General features: G+C 43.4%; 1 protein-coding gene across 5 annotated transcripts; it reads right to left on the bottom strand.

Annotated features, from left to right (window-relative positions):
* Positions 1-1,945: 1,945 nt before the first annotated feature.
* Positions 1,946-21,384, bottom strand: zmp:0000001167 (protein phosphatase 1 regulatory subunit 12A). Of its 5 annotated transcripts, none has more exons than XM_031747504.2 (25): positions 21,014-21,384; positions 15,732-15,862; positions 15,246-15,364; positions 14,011-14,167; positions 13,712-13,856; positions 13,542-13,616; positions 13,314-13,393; positions 11,300-11,508; positions 11,042-11,151; positions 10,739-10,936; positions 10,494-10,576; positions 10,294-10,383; positions 10,045-10,146; positions 9,839-9,940; positions 9,663-9,753; positions 9,452-9,577; positions 9,261-9,363; positions 9,032-9,135; positions 7,684-7,743; positions 7,570-7,592; positions 7,424-7,487; positions 7,215-7,319; positions 6,021-6,071; positions 5,751-5,801; positions 1,946-3,247 (listed from the first exon to the last, which is right to left on the bottom strand). In XM_031747504.2, the coding sequence occupies exons 1-25, from the start codon at positions 21,287-21,289 to the stop codon at positions 3,161-3,163; spliced, it is 2,742 nt and encodes a 913-aa protein (XP_031603364.1). In that variant the 5' UTR covers positions 21,290-21,384; the 3' UTR covers positions 1,946-3,160. The 5 variants fall into 5 exon arrangements, with proteins under 5 accessions (XP_031603364.1, XP_039470757.1, XP_039470758.1 ...); XM_039614823.1 differs by having other exon boundaries at positions 10,739-10,933; XM_039614824.1 differs by having other exon boundaries at positions 11,300-11,484.
* Positions 21,385-21,894: the final 510 nt, after the last annotated feature.

The raw sequence follows: 21,894 nt of genomic DNA, 5'->3' as shown, positions 1-21,894 counted from the left end.
TGTTGAAATGTCACTGCATCAACTTAGATAAATCATAGAAAGAACTCTACAGTGTATTGTTTTGGGCTGGGTGACCGCTTGCTGATATCCCCAGTAGTGTCAGCCTAGTGTCCAGACCTGTGAATTTGCCCCTCTCTGCTGCCGTGACGGATTCAGATAAAGAGGTAAACCATGTGTTTTGATTTGGCAAGTCAGACAACTTCAGATTTTTGACATCAGCAGTCATTTAACAAGGAGAGGAGATGCTGCTGGAGCTGTCGGCTCTGATGTTCTTTGGTGAATGCTGATTGAGCTGCATAGGTCCCACTGAAGGAGTGTTTCTAAGAGTTTCTAATTAAGTGGAGGCCATTATATAAGTCTCTGACTCTGCTCTTCCCATTCCTCCTCATGCAAAATGGCAGTTGCTGGATCGATGCCCTCAGCTCTGTCCAGGTATCCTCATGTAACGGACCATCTCAAGATTTCTGCTCCACGCTCTTGAGACTGTGCTGGTGTGTCATTCAGGTTCCACAGGAACAGCTTTAACTTCTTATCTGCATCAGGTTCACGAGCCATAAGTTATTCTCTGTGCCACAAGTGTTAAACCGCTGCAGATTTATTCTCTGTGTGCACCTTGGAAAAGGTGAAGCTGTGCCAGAGGTCTGCTCTGTTTCTATAAGCTCAACTATCTTGGGACTGATAGTCAGGATGTCGCCACATCTACTGATTCGGTTTGGAGCCAGTGTGTGTTTTGCGAGCCCCAACTTTATGCCAATGTGATTATAATTGATGACTCAACGGATTCATTGATTTACAGGAGAAAATCTTTAGCAAGAAACATATTTCCTTCTCTGTATAAAGGTCAGTCACCCTTGCAATCTAAAAGGGAGTCAACAGTAAGATCTGGAATACCAAAGCCACCTGTTACCAATTCGGTTTGGGTCTTAAAGTGTATGTTACCAAAATGTCCAGTTAACCAATTACTGCAAGAAAATGGCCAGTCAATCAACCTGAAAATTTTGGTCTGTTGCCTGCTTTATTTGATGTTGACCTTGGCTTTACTTCCCGATTACAAAAGCATTGTCTCAGGTTTATTTTTATTGCCGAGTCCAGAAAACAAGCTATAGAAAAAAAAATCAAATCAATTCCTTTCCAGCTGTCATGCAGCATTGCATTACTCGCACCTCTCGGTGGCGCCAGGGAGCTGCCCGTGCAGCATCTGGCATCATGCCGGGGGTCAGAGCCACAAACCCTGGGAAAAGCACTGCTTTGTCCATATAAGGCTGCAATCCATCCGCTTCCCTCTTCCTCCCCAGCTCCCTTCCTCTCTCTTTCTCAGACCTGAGGGATATTTAGAGAGAGCGCCTCAGCCAGCCTGCCCTTCCTTATTAGGAGCTCAGCTTGTTGTCAGAGGTTCTAGCCTGCAGGACAGTGGTCCATCTTTCTGCTCTCAGATGAGACAAACAGATGGATGGCTCGTGTTAACTACACTTTACTGCAAGTGGGAAAGAAACACTGGGACTCTCACAGCTTCACCCATATGTCTGAGCACTCCAGCATATGTAATGACACCAGCTTCTATCATGTCAAGTAGCTCTTGATGTATTGTCCACCTGGGAGCAGAAGCAGATTAATGCAGCAGCACAAACATACTTTAAATACATCTGTGTTGGACCGTTTCCTCTTTTAGGCCTCTTGGTGTGTTACAGCTGTTCAGTTTCTCTCCCCCAGTGACAGAGGACATCTGGCTACCAGCAGACAGACTAACAGACACCAGGCACATGGATGATACAGTATAGTGTGGGAAAACAGAGCTAAACGCAAACAAACAGGTGACCGCAAAACATAAAAGTGAGCCACTCAATGACTAGAGTTACAAAGGAGGCACGAATTCATCTGGGAACTGAGTGTTGTGTACACTGATAAGACATACTCTGCTTGAACCGAGGTGGATAATAACCAAGCATTTGCTACAAACACACTTTTATTAGGGTGCAGACATCCATTTAATATATTAGAAAACCAACATGTGAAGCAAGGCTACATGGAATTTTACTTCAAAGGGGTATTGTTCAAGGCTAACATTTATACACAAACTGTACATAACCATGCTCCTTTGTGAGAGGAATTGACGCCGAAAAATTATGAAAATATTTAATCCGATGATTTAATCCAAAAACCACTCATAGCATAATAGGATGTGCAATGACCTTTGATATCCACCCATTGGTAATTTCTAACTCTACTTGCTTAAAGGCAAGCAGTCGTGAGGAGGTGAACTAAAACGTTTTCTGTCTGGAGGACGGGCAAAACCTCGCAGATCTTTATCGCTTTGCAGAGAATAAAGTGCTGCGGTCGACCGACCGGTCAGTTTTTGTGTGGCTGTACTTTTGTTTTTGTTTTTAAGAGCATGGAGTGTATCTGTGGTCACAAAAATATAAAAATGACGTGGGGAAGTGCATAGGTGGAGAGGTAGGTGGCTTCAAACACTTGCACGTGGAAAGACAACAACCCAACAGACCTTCACGGATGACTCCCGTTGTCAGGATGATGCTGAATGTTTAAAAAAGAAAAAAGAAAAAAAAAAGAAAGTAGGATGCACCGAAATCTTTCCTGCCTGACAACACATTACATTTGGACTGTGATTAGGACGAGGGGATTGGGGGGGGGATGAAAAATAAAAAATTGTGAATGTGTGTTGTGAGATGTGTTCACAAAAATAAATACTAAGTGGGAGCTTTAAGGCCCAGACTGTCTTGTGTGCATCCACGTGCATCGAGGAAGTACAGATAGGAGTGCACAGGAGTGCGTTGGCGCTCCCCATGACGCACAGTTTTGCGTGTTGCACCAGACACAGAGTGTTCTGGCTGTTGTCGGGTCTCATGATGCTACTGTGGAAGCCTCTGGCCGCAGCCACGGGGTCTTTGCTGTGACTATCCGGCATTAAGGCACACAAAAGACACTCCAGCTGTTCGCAGAGAAGCACCACAATCCAAGTCATGCTGTAGTGCTCATGTACGAAGGACTTTCTGCTGCTTCTCTCCCCTTCTCTCTCTCTCTCTCTTGCGCTCTCTTTGGCACTGGGAGGAATGTATGGCAGGGAGGGATGGATGGATAGGTGGGTGGAGGGAGGGAGGAGGGGGGGGATCCCTGCTCTTCATGTCACTCACTCTCCCTGCATCTATTTGGAGAGTTTGCTGATGACACGGATGAGTGCTCCATTTTCATCTTTAAGACGCTGGTTGTCTGCCTTCAGGTCAACCAAAACCTGGTGGTAAAGATTAAACTCACTTTAAAACAAATTCTTTACACAATATGAATGCAGTTTTTATTTTACATTTCTCGTGGTCACATTACTGGATTAATGAGATGTTGGATGTTAAGAGATTAATGCAGTCAACAGGTTTGTGACTCTGAAGCAAAAACCATAAAGCTTCTTTCCCAGGAGTCGCAGCGGCAGATGGATCTGCACAGATATGGCACAGATTTGACGTCGGATGCCATTCCTTCCTGCCACAACCCTGCCAGGGTTTTCCATCTCCTCCCAGTCTTGAACCGCAGATCCGCATTAGGCGAATGTGTTAATCTGCACTGTAGAGCCAAAAACTATGCACAATATAAATTTGTCCAATCTCCCCTACAAGGTCATCTCCATCTCACCGTCCTGCTATTTTTACATCTCTCTCTCGCTCCCTCTCTGGAAGTCAAGCTGACCTCACTTTCACGTTGAGGGATCAGAACTGGGTCTCTGGCTCAGAAGTCCACAGTGTCTAAGCCCAAAGGCAATGCCTGAGGTCAGGAGCACAAATAGAAGAAAGCTAGTGGTTTATTTTTTGACATTCATGGGCTGAGCAGTGAATTTGTCCCCCATGGTCGGGTTGTCAGCATACAGTTCCACTGTAACATCCTGAGGTGTTGGAGAGAGGACCTCTGCCCTCGTGTGCTGCCTCACAGTGCATTGAAGGCTTATTTATTTTGGCCTCTGCTCAACAACCAGCCCAACTTGCCAGATTTTTTGCTTTCTGCAGCTTCATCCTCTTCACATAAAACGAGTTTAAAGTTGCATGATTGCCATTTTGTCAAGGCTTTCCATCACAGATGAAAAAGTGGTTGAAATGAGATATCCAAGAAGTGATTTTGAAAAACAAACAAACAACAACAATAGCAAAGGCCCTGGAAGCTGTCTGGATGTACACAACACAGTGACCTTGAAGAGGAGATGAGCCTAAATTTCATTGAGTATAGCTTTTGCTCCTTTTGCAGTTTTTCCCAGCAGGCACTGTGACCCACTGTAGCAAAATCAGCACATGAAACTAAACCACATCATTAATGACTTTTCCATTAACTTGTAAATCAGCAAGCTCAAAATACCAGGAAATAGCACTTCCTAAAGTAAAGTAACAGCTATCAGTGTAGTTATGTGTGCTCTGTTTTTCTGTGTGTTTTTAAGCAGGTATGAAACTGATTAACTACAGGGGAACAAAAAGACTGATATAGATAACAGTGCCATTTAGTATTTCTACTTTTACATTAATAGTACAGAGAATTTACATCCTGTTGATAGGTTGGTTATTAATAAGTCAGCAACTCCTTTTAAACCAGAAGGTTGATTATAAATTGCTGCCTTAGCCTCCAAAACTGAGTATAAAACACTACAAGCCATCATATGTGTGATATTTACATCAGGTGTGAATAAACTAAGCATTTACATGTTGCTCCTTCTACACTTCACTGAGGCTTTGGATATCAGAAGTGGAACTAATAAACCAACTTGATGGCAGAGAACTGAAAAAAACAACACAAGAATAGATTTAAACTTGGATCTACAGAGCTCACTGAATTTGAGTGCAGTGCTGTAAAAAGATGCAACTGTTGCAACAGTCACTTGCACAACTTCTTCCTTTCTAAATATTAGTTATTAAATATTAATAATAATATAAGTGGAATTACTAGAAAGTGGAAGTTGCAGCCACAAAGTTGCAGAGTCATAAAACTGTCTGCAGACTAAATAACTGCAGAGCTCCAAACCTCCGCTGGCATTAACGTCAGCACAAAAACTGTGTGCCGGGAGCTTCGTGGGATGAGTTTTCATGGCACAGCAGCTATGTAGGTAATGTGTAGGTGGCCCAGTACTTTTGTGTATATTGCACATAACTAAACACTGGATATATAGGGAAGAAGCAAGCTGGTCTCAGTCAGCTTACAAAACTAAATATGATCTTGTTAATTTGATGTTTTAGAGCGGGTGACACGATGAGCTCGTTGCTGGCACAGAGCTACTAACAGCTGGGACCTTTGGAAATTATTGCTGGATCTTAGCCTCTTCTTTTTTTGCAACTGTATTCTTTTTCTTAAGTAATCTCTTCTTTTGTGTAGTTTTTACCTTATTGAACCATTTTGCTTTTATCATTTTTAGTTACTGATTTATAAATAGAACTATTCTGTTAAAAGCCGTGCTTAATAATTTGTCTGCTGTTACACAGAAGTTTATTATCTTTTGAGAAGGCAACAAAATAACTCATTATGTTCTTTCAGAGTCACAATTGAGACCGCAGAGACATCAGATGCCTCAAGTTGCTAAGCAACTAAATGAACAAATTGGCTCCAACAGACACCACCCTCGTCACACCACCTGGACAAGGTGCAAAACAGCTCTCTACCTTGTGCTCTCACCACACTGCTGGACAGCACAAGCTAAAGCCAAGCTAATCGAGCAGAAGCATGCAAAGTGTCCGTGAGCATGATAAGATTTGTTCTCAACATCTTCTCACCTTTAGCTCCTCCTCCAGCTCCGCCATTCGCCGCTCCAACATCCTTCGCTCCTGGCGCCAGGGAAAATGCGACGTGGGAGGGTGGGGAGCAGGTAGAGAGAGAAAAAGAGAGAGTGACGTAGAAGGAGCACAAAAGTTGAGTGAAAACAAGTGAGGAAGTGGTTTGAGTGGGTAGAGAAGAGAAAGCGTCAACAGACAGCAAGAGTGGCTTTAGTGTGGCAGACGAAGCTAAAACACAACAAGTAACATCATCAGCAGGGGATGCATTACCTTCCTCTCCCGCTCCAGCAGGGCTGAACAGTCGGTCAGACGCTCCTGTCTCTGTTGAATACAATAAACCACGTTTACATAACCCGCAGTGGTATTTTTACATGATCACATGCAGGCCTGTATGCAGAAAGACATCAAAAAGGTACACCCTGGAACCACTGATACAATAAGCCTGCATGTGAAACTGGGAGCTCACTGCTGGTGGTAGCAGTCCACAATTGTATTTGAATTCTGCCTCCTCACACGTCCTGAGGATCAGGCTCCGTACAGAGCATTTAACTCTCACAGTGCAGGCTTACAAGTGATTTACTAGAGTTTTCAAAAGTAGAATAAGAGGCAGAGCCTTCAGCTTTCAGGCACCTCTCCTGTGGAACCAGCTCCCAGTTTAAGTTCAGGAGACAGATTATTTTTTTCATAAAACTTAAAGTTACGGCAGGATCAGGTGAACATGAACAGAATTCTCTCGTAGGTTCAGGCTGCTGGAGGTCTACACATCACTACTGCCATTAACATTTGTCTTCTCTCTCCTGTAGTTTGTGCTTTGCACTGTTTTTTCCCCCCTCTATGCTCTCCTTTCATCAGCCAGTCATGGTAGACTGATTCTGTTGGATTTCTCTTCCTGTTAAAAGGAAGTTCTTCCATCCCGCTGTTGCCAAGACTCTGCTCACAGGGGCTCAATGGGGGCTCTCTGTCTAATATTTTAAGGACTTTAAATTTACAAAACTAAAACCATAGTTGTCAATTGGTGCTATATAGATCAATTTTAATTAGGGAAAAAAATGTAAAAAAATAAATAAAAATAAATAAATAAATAAATCCAAATACTAAGAACCTTTTTAATCTAGCAGCGGTCTCACTTTTCCCTCATCTGGGTAGAGTATTTGCAGGGTTGCTTACGGATCACTGACTGTACAATACACTCCCATTGGAGAATACAAAAAAAATGCGGAAGGTATGAAACCAGGATTCAAATGCAGTCGAATGCTTAAAACAAAGGGAGCATTATACGGCTTTCTATATTTAGCAATTGTATTTGAAATGAAGTTGAGAAAAAAAAAAAAAAAAAAAATCACAAGCAGTAACAAAGAACCTGCCCTACTAGTTCCACCACTATGAGTTTCTTGCTTTGACTCTGCGTGGTGAAAGACGACAAGAACAGTTTCTGTTTAACTTATTGTGCGTATCTGTCATCACCTGCGTGGCCTTTTCCAGATCCAACCTGGTCTGAGTGACACTCCTCTGAGTGTCCTGGAGCTGGGACTGGAGCTGGCTGTTTTCTCTGGAAACCTCCTCAAACAACTGACAAACACCACACCCACAAACACACACGCACAAGAAATGAAGAGTTAGGACAAATAAATCAAATGTATCACATGATCTCAACATCAGTTCTGTTGGTTCACCTTCTTAAAGTCCTTCGTCTCAGATCCTCCTCCCCGTGTACGGTCACTATAGGATGAGTCCAACCTGGTTATATGAAAAGAACAAAAAGGTCATCCACACTGTGTGAATGGAGAAAGTTCAGATCAATCAAAAGTGGGATTCATACCTGGTACTCAAACGTTGGTCTGTCTGTAAACAAGATGGGAAAAAAAGCAAATAACTTACAGCTCTTTTCTTAAGTTACAGTCTAATGAGACCACAAACAAGAGCTCACGCAGACCTGTGAATTGAGCCCACTGGTGGAGAACTCGTCCTCTCCACTGGGATCATTGTCTTCACCCTGCAGACGACACAGACAGAACAATAGGTTCTTACAGACATTTGCCCACAACAATCTACTAACTTTGTGTTGCACTCTGTCTCCATTTTTTGCAAAACACTGGGAAATGCCTAAAGGCTGCCGTGTGGTGGGACACACTACCGGAGCACAGAACCAAAACTTATGCAAGCTCCTGAACCAAAAACAGAGACGGACGGGAGTTAAAGGTGGTTAAGATGAGACGCATGAGCAGAAATATTACAGTACTGTGCAGAAGTCTTGAGCCACCCCCGATTTCTTTATATGTTGGCAGGAAAATGGTAAATAGGTGCATCAATTCACATCAATTTACTGTCCAATTTCTGCTATTTTTTTTTTTAAAGAACACACTTCACACAGTACTGACATATGCCAAGGTTTGAACCAGTAGCTCTTTGGAAATCAACAAACAATAACATTCCTTTCAACATGGTCAAGTACAAGGACTGGACTGGACTGGAATGAGTGAAAAATAAGCCAATGTCCAAAGCAAAACTTTGAAAGACCTTCAGAAAGTCTGGAGGACTATTGGATGGCTCGTTGGAAGCAAAACACAAAAGAATTAGGGGTGGCTCAAGACTTCTGCACAGTACCGTATGTTTAGCTGTGATGCAACCATTTTGTCGTTGAGCAGTCCAAAAATCAGATATAAATTTGTGTCTATTACATTTCTGTGACTTAACTCTTTTCCTACAAAGACGACCTCCCTGTATCCTTAATGGCTTTTGATGCAAACCCAGTCATTTTGTTATATAAGCAGAGCTGAAATATGATGAACCGCTCGGTTCAGAGAAGAGCTTCGAGAGTTATCTCTAGTAGGGGTAAACAGTTAAGCTAAATCAATTTGATAGTCTGCAGTTTTTATTAGACTTGAATGTGAATAATTCACAAAGCCAGGAGTAACGTTACCATGTTTGTAACTTGTTTAGCCAAATGCAATAACTTACTAATGCAAAGCTAACATTAGATTCTTACCAGAAAAATAAACAGAGCGCCAAAAAAAATCTTTTCACTTGAAAACTAAAAGGTTTTTGGCCAGCTAAAGGCACTTTAAGAGTTTTAGCTCTCTAGTGAATATTAGAGTGCCTGACTGTTTTTCCCTTCAGTGTGACGTGTTGTGCTCCTTCTTCATAAAACCCTAAAGTCAAGTTTTCCCCCTTATTCCTCCTCACCCACATCTTCCTTTTCTATTTCCTCTCGTCAAATTTGTCTCTTCTTGTGAGCGTATCCATCCTGCATTTCATTTTTCAGATTAATAAGCAAAATTTACCTCCCCGGTCCTCTGTGCCTTCCTCCTGGCTCGAACTTGCCTCCTCTCATTGCGCTCCCTGGCCCATCGCTCTGTCTCGCTCTCCCCTGTGTTGGCCTCCACATCTGGAACAAAGCCAGACAGCAGCCTTTTAAGACCAAACTAATGTTTGCAAGCAAAACCACACGCTGATGAGCGAAGGAAATATGAAAACAAAAACCCAAACAAGCAAACATGGGAAGCAGCCTACCTCTTCTGTCAGAGGTCTGAGGTCTTGGTGTGCCAGCAGGTTGTGTGAGGCCCAGCAGGTCTGACTTCTGCAGGCTGGCAATACGAGACCTCCAGCTCACTTCCTGTAAACACAGCATCCCCTGCTTTGTGACGTCACATGGTATTACATAAGGACAGCAGTCAACAGGCCTCTAAAGTGCCGGCTCTCACCCCTTCCTCTCCCTTCTTCTGCTTTGCTTCCTTCTCCTTCTCCTCTTCCTTTTCTCTCCCTTTGTTGTCCGTCTTCATGGTCTGTATGGTTTTCTCTGCCTCCTGCAGATCTGTTAGCGTTACCCCCTTGAGGTGAAAGAAAACACAGTCAAGCGCCAAACTGACACACAGCCTCTATCAGTAGGGCGAACATCTGAGCAAGTTTCCCCACCTGAGTGGAGCGGCGGGATTGCCGTGCATGTCGGGAGCGAGCTTTCCTCTGCGCCTCTGCCTCCTCATCCCGCACTGGTGTCAGGTAGGACCTACATGAGCCGAAACGCAAGTTTAGCAACAAAGTGGCACCACCCGGAGCCCTTCGACGTCCTCAAAGACATGCTTATCACTCACTTGCGCCTCTGCTTGGTTTCCTGTTCGCCTGCGGTCGTGCTCTGAGAGTTGGAGGTGGTGATGGCTGGCTGATCCTTCTTTTCCGTCTGTTCCTGAGGAAGTCTTTTCGTAGAAAGAAAGATGAAAGGTGACTCATATTGGTCCAGAGGAAAAAAATAAATAAATTTAAAAAAAAAATCGTACATGCAGTGTAAAATGAAAAATACCTCTGAGCCAAGACACTATTAAGGCGGCCGAGTCCAGCAGAGCTCGTTCCTGTGCTAGCTGAGGTCACGGTGGGGTCATCCAGTCTCTTTCCATAAGATGAGCTGGAAACAAGACAGAACCCATTGGAAACTCAAAGGCACCTTTCACAGCCGCGCACAAATTAGTGTTTGTCGTTAGGGGACAGCAATAAGCTGTGACAATTACACACAAACAGCAGAGTTAGATGAGCAGTGAGCAGCACGACTGACCTGTGAAGCAAAGACGGGGTGGAGCTAGTGAGATCATTTCCTGACTGACTATTGAAGCGTCGGGTGTAAGAGGAGCTACGGCTTAGCCAACTGAGTGAGAGAGAGACACACACACACACACACAGGGTGACAAGGGGACATATGCAGGGACTCGGATTCTGGCTTCACAAACGCGGACCCGTATGAAAGTTGAGGCCCACCTGTTGGAGTTGTCAGCGGTGTTATCTGGAATACTGAAGAGTCTCCGTGTTGGATTGGGCGGCACTCGAGCAAGCCTTGGCTCCTGAGCGCGAGGGGGAAGAGATCAGTTTGTCATTTATTTATGTGACTAGGTGAATGGAGGCAGTAAAGAAGCCTTTATTTGGCCTGTCAAGCTAGATTTATAAAAGTACGACTGTGGTTTCATGAGTGTATAAACCTATGAATCACGCGAGCGCCTGCGTACCTTGGTGTCAGCCTCAGAGCTGAGGCGGGGGCTGGAGGCAGAGCGGCTCATGCCGAGGCCGGACTCTGGAGGTCTGCTGGTGTCCTGGCTGGGGTCGGATAGTCCAGCTGAGCCCAGAGTCACAGAGCTGCCCGCCTTCCTCAGAGATGTTCTCCATGACCCCGGGGCTTCAGTGACTGGAGGCTTGCTTAATTCCTGCTACACACACACACACACACACACAGTCAACATTTTTATTATCCTGCCTTGCTGTCACACAGCCGTACAGGCATCTCATGTTCTCCAAATCTTTTTCCCGTTTACCCTTTTCACTTGGCTCGCAGTGGTGCTTGTTGACATGGAGGTAGGAAGCAGATTGGTGGTGTTGCGCTTGTTGTTCAAGTTGTTTATGATTTCTCGCTTTTTCGCTTTCTCTGCAAGAGTGCAAAGGTTATTAAAATTGCTCTTTTGCCTTCTTTGTAAGGGTGCAAAGGTCATTAAGATTAATCAATAACAATAACTCTGAACTATAAAAACAGCCAGCAGGTACTTCAAAGCAGAAACAACAGCAGCTTCTCTCACCCGACTCTGCATCGCTCTCAGACTCGCTCTCCTCCTCTGAACTGGAGCTGCTCGAGGCTTTCACCTGGCCCTGAGACTGGTTCTGTCCTGCCTGGCCTTCCTCCTCCTCGTCCTCAGCCGGACTGCTCTGCAGGGCAGGAGGAGGAGGGTGCTTCTCCCGCTCATGGAGGCAGATCTTCTCCTTGCTGCTCATACGAGAGATAGAAGTCCTGCAGGGGCGGGGCCAAGGTGGGGGGGGTGGAACAACAGGTGGCATGCAGGGAGCTGATCAGTGAGGGTAATCATTCCATGTGCAGCCAATTAGAGCGAGCATGCATCAATCAAGACCTCAGTAGGTGGAACAGTGGGTCATTTTCTGTGCTGCCGTTTCTGCTTCGTTTGTAATTGTGGCCAATTGCTTTGCACCAATTCGAGCTGTTTCCTTAAAGTGAAACGTTGAATTCATTCACACAGATTAAGGAGCAGCCACAGAAGTGAAAAAAACCAAAAAAACAAATGCTGTCTCTCAATGCCACACTACATATTAATGGTAAATATTGTGATTTACGTGCACATTTTGTGCTATTAACCAAGAAATCAACAGCAAAGCATCCATCCTCTGAAAAGTGTTTGAATTATACTTGTTTTTACTCAAGAAGGAGAAACAGTGAAAATGGCATTCAAAGATAAAATGGACATCTTTTCATGGAGAAACAAAGCATACTTTTATATCTTCAACAACACTTAGAGGGCAATCATTTTATACTACCTGAAAACTTAAAACATCCTTGCTTAGTGCTACGACTTATGGGCACCACTGTCGATTCAACATTACAGAGAAATATTTATGCTTTAGTCAGTTTCTGTTTCTTTTACCCCGCTTCACCAACTTCTACCGGTTTTTGCACAGTTTTGAACAAGTCCTTTATTTTTACTATCTACTGCATACTGTTAGCACACAAAGAAACATGCTGGGATAACAATAGGACAGCTTGGGAGACTCTCCAAAGACAGATTGTTAACCTTTAGAGTTTCCTGGTTAAATTAATGTTAAAAAAAGGGTGTAGAGTAAGAATAACTTTTAAGTCTTTATAAAAAATTCTTTTTTTTGTGCAGCTTTTAATCAAATGTTTGCAAACCCTTGCACTGCTGCATGAGAAGTCACAAGTTTGAAAACCTTTTTCTGACATTACATCATATCCTGTGCATCTACTGGACAAATCCTGGAGTCTTCTATACAACTCCACCCTTTTGGCCTGGAAGGCCCTTCGTACTAACAGCAAAGAGGATCCTACAAATTTGAGACTGTTTAGTCTTTAATATCTAACGTGAAGGAATATGACAGCATTATTTGAATGTCTTTAAGTCACTTACACGTTTGTTATCACTGGCATTTTTGGTTTCACCTGTAATTTTGTTTGTTTTTGTTCTTGGAATCTTTCAAAGAAAAAAATGAATCCATCCATCTAACCATCTAAACCATCTTTAAATGTATGAAATACATCTTTAACACAGTTTTCTTGATCCCCTGTTTACATGAGCACATCACATCGGATGTTCTGTGAGCCAGCACACCAACCTTCACTGTAGTTTTTACACTGCATATACTGTGATGTTGGAATTTACTCGTATCACCCACCATTTTTTTAATTTTATTTTACTGTTAATATATTTTTTTCCTTCTAGTGTTTGATGGCAAATATAGTCTTGCCAAGGGGACTTAATTATTTGTTGTAAGCTGCCATTTGCAACAAGCTGGATTTAGCATTTACAATGTGATCAGATGCATATTGAAGAGGAAAGCATTAATATTCAGTATGAAACTGAGAGACAGACTGCTACATCTACCCAGGTTGGTGGGTAGAAGTAACACAGCTGAAGGGATGGGAACACTGGGACTGTCACACCTGCATGCAGACAACAGCTGGATCAAGGATTACTGGGACTGGGCTAAGGAACAGCATAGCGTGTACACACTCACACACACACACAGACATACACAAACATACGGACGCACCAACACACTGGCACTGACCTGCGTGGGCGGACTGGTACCATGGGGATATGCGAAATGGGCTCAATAACAGGAGTCTGTTTCTCTTTCTCGCTACGTAACTGAAGAGGAATATAAACAGACATAAACACAGAGAGCACTCGCCGCTGGAACGCCATCAATCATCACAGGTCTGTCCGAGCGAGTGAGATAGTCACAGCGCCTTGTGTGTGTGTGTGTGTGTGTGTGTGTGTGTGAAGACAGACTCACAGCGTTCTGCTTCTTCTGCAGCTCCTCCAGAACGTCCACGAGGTTCTCGTCTGCAACATCTAAAGGTGTTTGTCCCTACAAGGACAGCCACAGTGATCAGTGATGGCACGTGCTAAAGCTCCAATCACAGACTGAACTGCAGAGGGAAAGCTTGTCCGCCGTGCCCTCACCACATTGTTGACGGCACCCATATCGCACATGTTGTCAACCAGCAGGCTGCAGACCTCCTCCTGCCCCCAGTGAGCTGCTGCGTGCAGAGGCGTCCACCCGTCAGTGTCGCTGCAGTCCACATCCACCCTGCACTGTAACAGTACCCTGACCGAGGTGAGGGAGTTGGGAGGAGAGGAAGGAGGGGAGGAGTGGAGGTGGGGGAGAGGACAAGGCTAAGAATAAAAGCCTTTTGACTTGGAGTGGTAACAAAATTAAACAAAAGTCAACAAGCTGCTCTTATGTGTGCACTTATGCTCACTTCAGGACTTCAATGTAGCCTTTGGCAGCGGCGACGTGTAGAGCCGTTGCCTTGGTGTTTGGGTGAGGTGTGAGGGTGCCGTCTCCTGCCAGCACCGCCATGGCATCCCGGAGCATGATCCTCTCCTCCTCCTTTCGGGCCGTATCCACGTCTATTCCTGTGACAAGCAGTGACAAACTCGAGTTAAGACGCACTTCAAAGCATCTCAAACTCTCCTTCCATTTAGATCTATGATGAGTGATGACATCAGGGTTACAAGTCAGGTTTAATGTCCTCTAACTTAAGTTTTGTTTATGAAAGGCTTACAAATATCAGGACAAGGGTAGGGTAGCAGGAAGACAAGGGTACTTCTGTAAGTAAAGCATCCCACACAAAAAAAAATACTTGTGCGTGTAAATTTATCTCATATACGTCATCTGTGCTCTCGGTTGTATTTGGATCTCAGCTAACACGCATTCGACAGAGATAAAAGCACAAGCCTGGAGTCCAGAACAATTAAGGTCACAGAACATTTGGTGCACGGCGGCTGTCCTCGTTTCTTTGCCTCCTTTTGGAAGGAACAGGAAAAAGAAAAAAATGAAGTAAGTAAATTCCTTGAAATACTCCCAACATCATCGCTTCGGTTGACTAACACATGTGCGCTCAAGTTTGTTTCCATCTTCTAACTTCAGTAAGATTACTGACTGTACATAAAAGTTCTCTTTTAATTTGGCATCATCACTCATCACATTGAAAATTTGATTTTCGGTTTCAGGATTGCAGGTTTGGCTGATTAAAGGACCTAAAAGGACCGATAACACGGAAACGCACAATATCCGATTACAAGTAACCTTGCATTTGTGTTGACTCTACACAAAAGTAGGGTTTATATTGTCTTTTAATTATTAAGATGCATGTGCACATCCCAACAGAACCGACAACCTTGAATCAACCCCCGTGCGCGCGCACTGGGAGCAGTTATCTTGCACAATTGCCCATATTTCTAGTGTGCTTTACTAATTTACTATACCTTAAAACTGAGGAAGCGTCTCAAGGCTAGGATCTCAATCGATACTGTGCCCAAGTCCAGCTGAACTGTACCTGGAGCCACATCCTAAAGTGCACTAGAGTACAGCACGCAGCAATCACAATAGTCAAACAAGCTAATGTGACTGCGCATTATGAGTCACTTAGAGGGAGGACACAATAAAGGTGGAGACGAAGTGTTCCAATTCTCCTGTTTTTGTTGCTTTTACCTTGTTTTTTAATTTCAGCTTTCAGGAGCCTTTCCATTGCATCTTCTGTGGCAACATCCAGAGGAAGCTCTCCCTCGCTGTTCACCGCTCCAACATGAGCACCGTGTTCTATCAGATACCTTAAAAAAAAAACATAAAGATACAGCTGTCAGATAGCAACGGTAAAACCTGAATGGAGGATAAAACGAGTTTTCTTGGCACCCTCTGATGAGCTTTTGGCCTTCAGTCAAAAGGAAGATCACTGGTTCACTGAGTTTAAAATACATTTTTACTGAAGTCAAGTAACACCAACTGTTAGCTTTAAATATATGTCGACCGATTGTGCAGTCAACCCCCTCTCCAGAAGGCCGACCGCGAGCCTGGGAAAACCCCTGAATATGTGTGTGTTTTATGTGTGTTATCTGACACTGATTTACGTCTGTGTTTTCTAATCCCTCAGCACCACTTCGGCTGGGATGTGACAAAGTGATGGTGGTCGGCACTCACTTAGCAATCTGGATGAAACCGCAGGAGGCTGCAGCATGCAGAGGAGTCCAGCCCTCGTTGTCTCCTCTGTTGACGTCGCTCCCGTTCTCCACCAGGAACTGCACCATCTCAGCGTTTTCATCAATGCAGGCCTGCCAGAGGACAAATGTCCGCATGATGGATTGCCGTGTACAAGTGTTTACTGTTTGCCGTTTATTCTGACATTAACGAATGGATGCCAGTCTGAGTACAGTTTCAGTACAGTAGAGGAGGTCTCTGACCCACTTCACTATGGTTCGTTGCTAAAGGCAAAACTCCAGACTCTTCCAAAATCTGTTAAACTCAACCAAAGCAGCGGGGCTAAAACAATGACTACTGTGTCTACTTGCTGTAATGACTTTCTGCTAAGTGGGTTGCTAAAAGCCCTCAAGTACTTTCCAAAACAGTCATTTTGCGGCACAAGTGAAACAGCGATTCTATTTAGCAGCTTTTCCTCAAGCTAGGTCGAGCAAAGAATCTAAGAGTGATCAAACACAAGTCCCGGGATAAATCCCACGAGGACCTCATGGGATTTTGCTATGATAGGTTACTTTGATTTAAGTTAATATTTATTAAAAAGAGCCAGATGGAAGGTTCTTGTACTGAAGAAGTGGTTTTTTTTGGCTGCCTTTTCACTCATTTTCAGCTGATGGTTTTCAGAGGAATGTTTTTATTTTGTTTCTTAAGCCACTTAACTCTGACCTATGAATCATTCAAAAATTAAAAAAGGCCGCTAACTCAAGAGATAAACCAGTTTTGAATCTAAACGTAACAGTCAACTTCGCCAATAATCAATTTTAACTGGCATGAAATAACATTTTTGCACCCACTATGTGATTTCTTAGGAGCTATTAGCTAACGACAACATATCCCGGCATGGTGTGCAGTGTGTCCTTAAACACTGAGGAAACAGAACAAGTGGAGGACAAAAGGAGATGTGGGTGGCCTAAAAAAAAAACAAAAAAACAACAAAAAAAAACCTGGCAAATGGACAGTCTCTTAAAGCCATGTCCTTAAGAAATAGGGAAAAAAGATCCCAGCCAAGACCAGAAAGATGGATCTGGCCTTTTATCCATCTACTGTTTGCGCCGGTCTCATCAGAATGGTGGCTGTCAATAAGCCATTTTTAATTAAGGGAAAAAGGGAGAAAAGCCTGAGGTGTGCCAAATTACACAGGAACTGGACTGAAAATCAGTGGCAGCACCGATTCCTCACGCCTGATGGATTGACGAATCCAAATTTGAAGCTTTGAGCTCAAAAAGGCAGACGACATCCAAAGAAGAGCATCGAATGTCTTTCAAGAAGCCTGGAAAACAATTCCTGAAGACTGACAAGAAAGCTTGCCTAAGAGAGTTCAGGCTGTGTTGAAGAATAAAGGTGATGATACCAAATACTGACTTTCAAGCTCGTTAAAATTGCACAAAATTCATTTTTAGCTTGTATGTATGTATGTTTGCACATGTTTCTGTATCGACCACTACACCAATTCCCATTTTCCTACCAAACTATAAAGAAATGAGCCGTAGCTCAGAGTCTGTGCAAAGACTTTTGCACAACACAAAATTAAATGCGTAAATAAGTAAAGAGTTGACCAAATAATTAAAATGTTAATAACACAAAATACTACAAATATATTACTAATATCTGTGCCTATTCTTTGATGGTGTAAGAATCAGGCAGGCAGTAACGTAATATCATACTTTTTTTTAATTCTTCATTTTTGGGTGAAAACTGATGTAGACAAGTTCCCAAAGCCTGAGCTTATGTTGTCGTATCACTTGTTTTGTCCAAGTGATATGACTCCAAACAACACTAAAAGCCGAGAATCCTCAGATTTCCCCCACACACTGGCTTTATAAATAGCATAATTAGTTAATTTACAAATGTCTTTTAATTACGGGGATGCACTGATATATCAGCTCACATTCACTGATGTTTAACTGTCAATTTAGAGCAGGGTAAATGTTTGCAGACACACAGAGTCTAAACTTTAAAATACTTTTACAACGAAGAAATCTTTGTTTCTTTGGCACAAAGGAGGAATAAGTAGCACAACAAACAAAATATACAAGCAAATAAACAACAACTGGTTAGAGGCATCAGCAACTGCTATTTTAAACATTTTTAGAAAATCAGCCAGGAATTTCAAAATCGGAGCATCCTTGGTTGATTATATTTCTGTTCACTGACTGAACTTTGCAGCACTAAGCACTCCATAATTTCATTCACCTGTCTAGGAAATATTAGTAATGCTCTGGGTTTGTGAGTCTCTACTTCAAAAGTAAGATAATAAGTAAGACAATAGTTTACTCAATATGTGATATTATGACAATTTTTAACATTTTCCTATATTCTGATTATTATTTATAATTTAATATTTTCAGAAAGTTTGCCTCCTATCAGGTGACCTACGCAATCGTCTTGTAATCAAAAGCGGTTGTGAGAGTACAACGCCCTCGAGCTCTGAGCAAACATTTAGTCACCACAAGTTGCAGTCGGTTGCAGAATGTGAAAAAATGATTTTGTAGTTGCAAGGAGGTTTCTTTACTATTTTAACTTGTGCAACTTTGAATTAGGATGCAGTTTTGTCAAGCTGAGTGTGTCCGGTCTCGGACGATTTTTCGGTAAAGTCACTTTAATGCAAGTTTGCTCGATTACGTTATCTCGGGAAGGCGGTGCATGAGATGAGCATTTTCATTGATTTGATGAAAATATCGATATTTGGTGTCCCGGTATCGGTACGATACGCAAAATATCACGATATTATGCTGCACGATGGCTCTTATAGCCTACGACTAAAACTAGGTGAGAAATAAATATTTTAAGTAACAAAATAAAATCCAAAACCAAACTTTTGAAGTTTTGGAAGTTTTGTCTTATTTACCTTTCACAACAAAATCAGCACGAAGAGGCTTTGGTAAATACTAAATACTGGCACCCTCTCTGAAAACTAGCTAAATTGAACAAAAGAGAACCTTTTAAAATGTAAACAACGAAACCAGGCTTTATTAAAAGAGGGATCATGGTGTGCTATCTTTTTAATGGGTACCTGTTGGCGTACCTGTTTTTGACGATGCTGCTTTTCCGAAACGAGAGCGATTCTGAGTAATCAATAAGTGAAACCAAAAGTGACAGTCCATATTTTAGATACAGTGCCAACGCAGTTTCTCCTGCTCTCGCAGAGTTTGCATATATGTAAACATCTGTAATCCTCTGAAATAATAATAAAGATAAAAAACTTTTTAAAAAAAACAAAAAAACCTGTCAAGACATTTCACTAAAAACCACAAATGTTAACATCATGAAGGAGGCTGCAAAGTCATACGGATTCCTCCTCTGGGGACTACAGTGTTTATTTAAACATAATAATAAATTTAGTGGCAATCCACTGCGTAGTTGCCGAGATCGGCCTGGGCCAATGCGGCACACAGCCAGTGGCATGGCTATAAATACTTGATAAAGGTGGAGATTTATCTTTTTGTGACTCTGAAGCAAAGCTGAACTGAATACTAACAACAAAATGATTATTTTAATCTGCACTGGTGTCTCATTTCACTGATGTCAGCAGAAGTAGTTCTTCTGTGGGACGTCACAGCGCCAAGTGTCTGTAACACGTACAGAAACGTCTCCATCAGGCTTAAGCCACCTAAGAGGCTTTTCTTTTAGGCTAAATCAACTAATCACAGAGCTGTGGCAAACCTCCTTCCCTTTTATAATATGAGATATTAACGCAGGTAGTGCACGGGAAAAAACAAAAACGTGATCATTGTAGAAGCTCAAAATGGGGCTCAGGCACAGCCGGAGGGGGGGAGGGGGCAGGAGGGGCGGGGGTCGCCCACTAATGGAGTGGGTGCTCTGAGCTGAATGAATGAACAGTGGGTACTTCTGGCACCCTCCGTGTTACGACGGTCCATACACACACATACACACACTACCAGCAGACTCCTTCACTGGGTCATCAAGTGACTCATTGTGAAAATCGCCTTTGACAACAGCAGTTTGTGCTGTTTGAGGCATGTTTTCCATTTCTTCATCCGAAATCCCTAAAGTCCCCTCCATGGGGAACTGGCAAAGGGAAGGAGAAAGAGAAAGCAAGAAGAGAAGAAGAAGGAGGAGGAGGAGGAGGGAGGCTGTAGTGGAGAAGACAGAAAAGGCTTTGGATGAAGAGGATGGAAAGTTTGGAGAGTGCGGGCCCTATATTTAATTCGAGTTGCCAGGCGACCGATGAGCAACAGGGGGAGAGAGGGATGGAGGGCAAGGAGGGAGACCACACTGGGTGACCGGTCGGACATGTGGAGCAACCAGAAGACTCATCTGAACCAGCCGTGGTGGGGCAAATTCACTAAACTGCCTCAAAATTGGGAGGGAAAAACCACATCTGCATGAGCACGCAGGCCAGAGGACTTAGAAGCAGATCTTTTCTGTATGTTCTCAGGAATCCTAGTTAAAACTCATCTGACCCTCCTTTCACTTTATGAGATGAGACAGCAATGTGTTTACCACACAGTGCCATTAAAGTGGAGGAAATGCTGCATCACCGAGGGCCTGTGTGACAGTGATGGTGTCCAGAGTGAGCCTGGGTGTTATGACTTAAGTCAAGAGCAGGGACAAGAGGAGGACTTGAACATGCACCGAACAAGTCCAGCCTATCTTCGACTCATGAACGCAACAATCACGCAAACGGCAATAATAAATGTAAGGGTGAAAACTTTAGTTATAATGAATGCCCTCCTTCTTTTCTTTTTTGCTTTAAGACCTTTAGATAGGACGGTGAAACTCTCTCTCCCACTACTTTCCTGACTCTTCGGCAGGGACTGTATGCCACAAGCCTGCCCATAACTGTCTAAAAATGGTCCACCAGGCTCTTTGGTGACCTGTTTTTACCGTCTGCTGCCCTCTCGTTCGCTTTTTTTTTTTACGCCACAAAAAGAAGCCTGTAATTTACTAAATACAACAGTGCGGATCAGACAGCCTCCCAACGGGCTAATAAACTAAGTTTGCTAGTTTTAAACAGGCCAGAAACTCTGCCTGGACTTTATAAAACAAACGTACAGAGGAACGAGTGATGGATTACAGGAGCTGCTGGGCTGGAAGTACGTTAGTGGTCCTTTTTACCTGTGAGTCCTCTTCGCTGTGAGGATCATTAAAGGATCAACGCTGAGCCCTTTGCCCTTTAGTTGAGCGACGGTTGTAGCAACTGTAGCGATTAGCTCAGGCAGAAAGGAAAACTAGCTGCTGACAGTTAGAGGGGCAAAACTTCCTACCTGGTGAAGCGCTGTCAGTCCGTCTACGTTAGCGTGGTTGATGTCAGCTCCCTGTCGGAGCAGCGCTGCAACCTCCTCCCGGTCTCCGGCGGAGCAAGCAGCCATAAATACGGCTCCTTGGGCGAACCGAACTTTCGCCCGACGCGTCCCAGAACCGCTCGAGATTTCCCGGGCCTCCGAACCCGTCTGATCCGTCTCTGAGCCCAGCCATCGCTGCAGCTGATCCTGCCGTCGCTGCTTGGCAGCTTCGGACCGGGAATGGTCAGTGGCCGCCATCTTCCCTGGTCTGTCCCGGACAGATTCAGCTCATGGTACGAGGAGAGAAGCGGAGTGCCGTGTTTGGATTCCGCCCCCCCGCCCTCAACACACCTCTCGGACTGCGCCCCCTGGTGGACAACACTACATAGCGAACTTCTGCGACTGAGTGGCAGTTCTGCGCTGCCTTCAGGAACTACTCGGAAGTTTCCATGTTATTGTCCTTGCACTTTTTATACCACATCAGTTTAAGGGGAAAAAAGTTCAGACAGTTACGATGACTTAAACCACGCAATCAAAGAAATAGCACAGATTCCCTTTTAATATTCGTTATATTATATATTGCAACACAAACACAAAATGATATGAGTAAATACAACAGTTTTCCGTCATATTATTTTAATGTTCGTTTATTTTCCTTTCTTTTTTTCTTGTTTTGATCTTTATGAATAGAATAGAATGCCTATTGTCACTATACAGATGTACAATGAGATACAGAGGAAGGGGTGGTTGGGGTGATTATGGCTAATAACTGGATGATACCAAGTTCACCAGATTTCATAAAAGGCCAGAAGTGATGAGACTTATGTGTGACACGTTTTGCTATTATATGTGAACAGAATGAG

The sequence above is a fragment of the Oreochromis aureus genome, linkage group 7 (genome assembly GCF_013358895.1).
Source record: "Oreochromis aureus strain Israel breed Guangdong linkage group 7, ZZ_aureus, whole genome shotgun sequence".
Lineage (NCBI taxonomy): Eukaryota > Metazoa > Chordata > Actinopteri > Cichliformes > Cichlidae > Oreochromis > Oreochromis aureus.
The sequence above is the reverse complement of the archived record's forward strand: the minus strand, read 5'-3'. Positions and strand labels throughout refer to the sequence as shown.

Excerpts from the sequence above, each read along its gene's own strand:
- zmp:0000001167 (XM_031747504.2), bottom strand. The coding sequence starts at position 21,289 with ATGGCGGCCACTGACCATTCCCGGTCCGAAGCTGCCAAGCAGCGACGG. Across the intron at positions 10,577-10,738 it reads GCTCTGAGGCTGACACCAAG|GAGCCAAGGCTTGCTCGAGT; the intron begins GTACGCAGGCGC and ends CCTCGCGCTCAG. Across the intron at positions 9,578-9,662 it reads AATCCCGCCGCTCCACTCAG|GGGGTAACGCTAACAGATCT; the intron begins GTGGGGAAACTT and ends TTTCACCTCAAG.